General features: G+C 43.8%; 1 protein-coding gene across 2 annotated transcripts in view; it reads right to left on the bottom strand.

The window, feature by feature from the left end:
* Positions 1-3,029: 3,029 nt before the first annotated feature.
* The window catches only part of LOC308361594 (vesicle-fusing ATPase), a gene marked incomplete at its 3' end in the record, with an annotated part of 32,452 nt that continues 29,091 nt past the window's right edge, over positions 3,030-6,390 (bottom strand). Inside the window, exons 20-22 of one of the 2 annotated variants that reach the window (XM_080833989.1) lie at positions 4,426-4,481; positions 4,240-4,308; positions 3,030-3,931 (exon numbers count right to left, since the gene is read on the bottom strand). In XM_080833989.1, coding sequence (XP_080690115.1) covers positions 4,278-4,308; positions 4,426-4,481 — 87 coding nt within the window. Of the gene's footprint in view, positions 3,932-4,239; positions 4,309-4,421; positions 4,482-6,390 lie in introns of those variants that run through there. The other variant, XM_080833990.1, reaches the window with a different exon arrangement.

Genomic DNA, 6,390 nt, shown 5'->3' with positions numbered 1-6,390 from the left:
AATGTCTTTGGTACATGTAAGAACAAAAGGCAAGAGGTAGACAGTGCGTGGTGTTGTATTAGGAAAAAACAAAAAATGCATTCTGTCTGTGTTTGCTTTGGCATTCTCTGTTACCTATGTGGGAGATTAATGTATGTGGTATCATGTCGGTCCTGTGGAAATGGGGGACAGCCCCTAGACACCCCCCCCCCACACACACACACACCACCCTACAGGGGTTCTTTAGCCCAACTCCATCCCAAACCATTGGTCTGAGAAACGCTTAAGGGTGTCCAGAAGTCCTTCTTAGTCAACCTGCAGAGAAAACCATGGCAGAACCAGAACAAAACTGGTTATGATGACATGGAAGGTGGCAAAGAAAGGGCTTTCTGAAAGTAAAAACAACAACAAAAAACACACTGATATGTGCAAATAACAGTCAACTTTGCACTTACAGAAACTACTAATGACAATACTAACGGTAGGAGTTACTCTAATTCTGATGATGGACAATAATCTGTGGATGACCTAACCCATTGTAAAGCTGTGTACGGTGTGCGCCTCATACTACTGTGAAACGATTTCATTCATCTCAATCCCTCTTGGTATGAGGGGGAGAAACAAACACAGAGGAAAGAAGGAAGGAGAGAGAAGAAGGAGAGATATGAGGATGGAGAGAGAGGAAAGAGAGCAAGGAAGGAAGAAGGTTAGCAAAAGAGGAAGTGATGTAAGAGGGGGATAAATCTGCTTTGTGGAGAGGGGAAATGGGAGTCAGTGTGTGTGTTTGGGGGGGGGGGGGGGGGGGGGTATGAGAGCATGAGTGATAAGGAGAGCTGGGGTTAGAGCAGCATTAACATGGTGGAAGAGACCAGCGCAGGTTTCAAGACAACATGTTCTGACAGTTCAAGCAGTCATGCTTGCACCCTCGTTAATTACCTTCTGAGACTAAACGCACAACAGAGGCTACGCTACCTGTTTCTGTGCCAAGGCTTCACCCTTTATTCCCCCCACCACACATACACACACACACACACACACACACACTTTCTCCCCCGACCACATACAGCAGTGCATCTCCACCTCAACCCATCTCTCCCCCTGCTATATCCAAAGTTTTGTATAAAAAGTTTTAAAGTTAATAATTCCCTTTTTATTTTATAATCTGAAAAAAGTTATGTTTTTATAAATATTATTTATTATACAATGTATATATCTGTATGAACTAAGATTATATATTTGAAGACCTTACTTGACTCGTGTTTTTCATTCTTTTTTCAAAATCAACTGCACATGCTAAAATCTACAAAAACAGTGTCAGCCACTGGTGCTTATAACACTTACGGAACATACATTTAAGGTCTGTTTTTCTTGCCATTTTTTGTAAGTACAGATGTATTGGGCTGACAGTCCAATGTCTGTGAGTTTCCCACAGTGTAATAAATGGTGGCATCTTAATCATCCCCCTCCCCCAAGCCTCCATCTCACAATAGAAGCAGCTGCACTGTCATTTTCACACTAAGGTCGCATGATGATAAATGGCTGCAGTCTGTACTTATGTGAGGCCTGCTTGCCTAGTAATTGTCTTGGTCTTCATATAAAAGAGAGAGAGAGAGACAGAAAAAAAATATGGGCCCCCGCTAACTTGTCAGTGACAGACCTCCAGCATTAGGCACTGTTAAATAACGCTAACAATCAAAAACAAATGTGCTCAGAAGTCACAGATTTTCACAAATGATGAGAAATGTTTCTGATGGGGGGGGGGGGGGGCACACATTTGGAAAGGAAATTTGAAAACGTGTTTTAAATTTGCAGTTCTGACATCACTTGTTTCACCCGCTGCTAAAGCCACATCAGTTTAAACACTATGTGTGTGTGCATATGTGTTGACAGGGACAAGAGGGCATAGGAACCCACATGATCAAAGAACACTGATTCATTAAAGTTCCATCAATTCTCATTTTAGTGTATCTTTATTGCAATCAAAATTGCACTCGGACAAGATCGCACTGTTTCATAGAGCATCCAATATCAATTACAATGTTAGAAACATATACATCAAGATTATATAACGGCACTGTGTTCGTCTGAATTGTGCACAACTCTGTTCTTGGCTTCACCACGATTGACATTATACATTCCACACACAAAGACTGCAGGTCGAGACGTTAAAAATCTCTACATAGCACTGAAATCTACTAATAGTATTTTCCTTCATAGGGAAACACTGATGTGCAGGCTGGATTAAATGACATGTGGAAGAGACATCAGTCACCCTGTATTCATACTGTGTGGCAAGATAATTTGGGGTAGCTTCTTGGAAGTGTGACAATGGTCATGAGCCTAACATTACCCAGTTATAAGCATTACCTAAGCCTTTATGACCTCTTCAAGACTAGTGTGTAGGTGGCCAGCAGAACAGTTTTTTCCCCTTCCCCTTAGCCTCCTAGGAAAACATTCCTGCCTCTGACAGAGAATGGAAGTTTGCGTCTGATATTTCTGTGCTGGAGACGAGTGTTGCGGTGGGATTTTGTGTGATGCGATACTAACCCATACCCATAGATTGGATGTGAAGACGAACTAACTAAGATAGGCTCTTCGGATGATTAAAGAAGGGAGGAAAAACAAAAGCGAGAGACAGAGGGAGCAAAAGAGAAGGAGTGTGGGGTCTGTGCCAGTAGCCAGCACTGCGGGGCACACATTGGGCCCAGGGGAGTTTGGGTCAGCGCGTTTGATTCTCGGTGCACAGCACTTTAAAAATCCGTGGCGATGACATCACCGCTTGTTGCTTCGCTCGCCAATCCGACCATACTTTCCAGTTTGGCCATCTTGGTGCAGTTAGCCATCTGGGTCTCTGATGCGTCGAAGAAAAAAAGGGTGGGCCATCTTTTTTTTTAAGGTGAAAGAGGATGGTGTAAGTTAGCCATTCTACAATACGGAGACATCCATCCATTTTTTCTAAGATCGGAGAAATCACAGTTTCCCTTTGGCTGTACCGACACACACACACACACACACACACACACACACACACACACACACACACACACACACACACACACACACACACACACACACACACACACACACACACACACACACACACACACACACACACACACACACACACACACACACACACACACACCCCCTTCACCTCTTTTAAATGCAATAACAGCTAGTCAAACTTTTCCCCTAAAGCTACTTCATGCAAAGGCACAACAGTGAGCTGATACACTTCAGTGAAAAACAAATTATTTTACAAAAGTACAACAGTAACAGAGTCACAATTGAGGATTTGGTCAGGAAAAGCACAACTAGTGTCCTTAATTAGAAACACGGTCATCATAAAACAGTTAAGTGAGCTCAGGCACTAGCATAATCATTAAGAACAAGGGTGAGAGAGAGAGAGAGAGAGAGAGAGAGAAAGAGAGCGAGAAAGATCACAGATAAGGCATTAGGAAGAAAACTGTTCTTTGTTGGTGGAATGATTTCTTCTTAAGTCTATGCAAATATAATCAAACTCAGCACAGCAGCTTTTTCACAGACATGCTTGAGCGTGCACACACACACACACAAGCACGCACACACACACACACACTCACACACACACACAGTTCAGGCCAGCTTTTACATCGACCACTGATATATCCACTAGAAACAATGAGACACCTATACAGAACAACTCAGGGGAGTGTGGGGCCGGTTGTGCATCAGAGGACAACGTTGAGGAGCCACAGAGGGGAGTTGTGTGTTCTGGTTGATCCGCAGAACAGCGTTGAGCTGGGGATGGGGGTTGGGGGTGGTAGTGTCACTGGCAGGTCACCCTCACCACTGACAAACACTCATGTTCCAGTGCGTGTAGAGACCGGAAGGAGCCGAAAGAGAGTGTCCTTTTTTTCTCGCTCCCTCTCTTCCGAACACAAGCTGCCCGTGGTCTTGTCCTCCTTGGCCACTGTGAGGGAGAGATGAGGCCAGTATGAAAGAGAGTTGATCAGGGGGGTAAAGAGAGATCTATTCATGAGAGGCTGCACAGTGTTTGTGAGGTCCCTCTCACTCTCCTGCATTTCATTGACCTCATTCAAGGCACTGAGTGGCCACTGCCTGTGTTTGCTTGGCCCACTTCGCATCCTCATGAACTAAATGACTGCCCTTGAACTCTGCAAAATGCCAATGGTCTACAAAGTAACCCTTGTACCCAAGGCTATGGTCACACACTAGTTTGTGTTGGTTTCTGGCGTTGGAGCCACTGTCTGGACTTACCATAAATGTCTGCAGGGCATTGCTACAGCAGAGCGTCCCTATATCCTCATGTGAAGGTCCGAATCCAGCCTGAGAAGGAAGACATACGTCACATGACCTGGTGTGATGATGACATCAGTGGCCTTTCAAGGCCGAGGAGCAAAACATGTGCTTCTTATAAGAGATGGGCTTCAGAGGTATACTTACGCTCCTTCTTCCCTGAGCAGGACCAGAAACTTGCTAACTCTATAATCAGCATGCATCTGAAACACAAAACACACACACACACACACACACACACAAATTGAGATCAAATTTAAATGAGAAAACACAATCGGCAGCCAGCAACCGCAAATTCTGAGAAAACCCAAAAATGCGAGCATGTATACATGGAAGAACATTTGTCATCCACAGGCAGATTTGAGTCTTATGCACGTTGGAGTCAGTCCACTGCTTCGACTGACATGTTGACAACACCACCCACAGACAACACAGGCGACATGTCATCAGAGCAGGCTGCAATGAGTACTCTGTCAAACTCTCCAGTGCCACCTGGGTCCTGGTCCTGAGGAGTAAGGCTTTAAGGATGGCTGGGGGGTGACATGGATGGTGGTGGTCACAAACCAAGGTGATATAGATGCAACATGGATGCTGTAACAAAGTTTTGGTGGAGTTACGATAATGTAACCGCCAAGGCACCGGTGGGGTCATGACAATGGGGAGGGGATTTGTGTCGCAAAATGTCTGCTTGGTTGCATCCATTCAATAGGCAAAGCATCTTGCAAATTCATGAATTATTCCTTCAGTAACATAAAAAACATCTTCATTACATGATCTAAACTTACAATTGTAGGAACTTTTAAGTCACTTAAAAAAGCAAAAATACACTAATAAATAAACGTCTTGATTAGTCTTGTGACCACATCAAAAAGATGACGAGACACAGCTTCGCCACATTAGAGCTGGACTCCTCTGCCACCATTTGTAACTCTTCATCCAACACAACAGGTAGCACAGCAGGTACAGTCGCTTCTACAACAGAACATCTTCAGTTTGAGAATTACATTTAAGGGCATGAACAACGGTTAGAGCTAAAGGGTGTTAAACTTGGGAGGGGTGGTGGGGGGTGGAGGAGTTAAAAAAAATTAATGGCAGAGCACGCAATAACTCATCTCTCAGATTGCCTACGGCCATTGGAGTTGAAACAGAGGAGTCTAAGAGCTTGGAAAAAAAGATGAGGAAAGGGGGGAATTTAAGGGAGAGATGAAGGAGAGAAAGAGGTAAAGGCATGAGCTCAGAGAGCAGAGAAAGAAAGAAAGAGAGGTGGATATAGGAGTGAGTAACGCATTGAAAGAGAGAGGGAAAGGGGGAGAGAGAAATGGATAAAGATGGGGGGAGGGAGAGCATAGCGGGTGGCTGGGAGCAGCATGTCTCGGCAGACAGGTCTCTCTCTCTCTCGGCAGACAGGTCTCTCTCTCTCTCTCTCTCTCTCTCTCTCTCTCTCTCTCTCTCTCTCTCTCTCTCTCTCTCTCTCTCTCTCTCTCTCTCCTCTCTCTCTCTCTCTCTCTCTCTCTCTCCTCTCTCTCTCTCTCTCTCTCTCTCTCTCTAACACTCCGCACATACCACAGCAATTACACACCGCATCCCGCACAAACAGGACTACAAGTGCCATAAACTCAGCCGCACTAAACTACATTCCCTATAAAACTATGTGTAAACAATTTCAAACAGAACATGATGCCATGATATGACATGATAAAGACTGCAGATGAACCCACATGAATGGCAGAATATTGATGATGAAGTGGAAAATAACACTACAATACCCATAAGTTCTAGCAAATGTTTACTGACAAACTGCATGCACAGTGTAACCTCCGCAACCCTATATAAATGAAAACAAGATCACTGTTTTTGAGCACTGATAAGTGATTGACATGACATGGACATGACTAAGGTTCAAGTACTGGGGGTGTGCAAAAATATAATTTTATAGAAGATACTTGACCCTGATAATCTATGACACTACTTTAAAAAAAAAAAATCTCAATATTTATTATTTATTTATTTTAGGCCACTATGATTTTCTTCCTATTTTCTAGGCTCGTTTCCGCAATTGTTAAACAGCCTTACCATCATTTAAAGAAATCCAATTATTACCAGTTCTTCCCT

The sequence above is a fragment of the Sprattus sprattus genome (assembly GCF_963457725.1).
Source record: "Sprattus sprattus genome assembly, chromosome: 3".
NCBI classification, from domain to species: Eukaryota; Metazoa; Chordata; class Actinopteri; order Clupeiformes; family Clupeidae; genus Sprattus; species Sprattus sprattus.
This window is presented reverse-complemented; position numbering and strand designations above follow the sequence as displayed.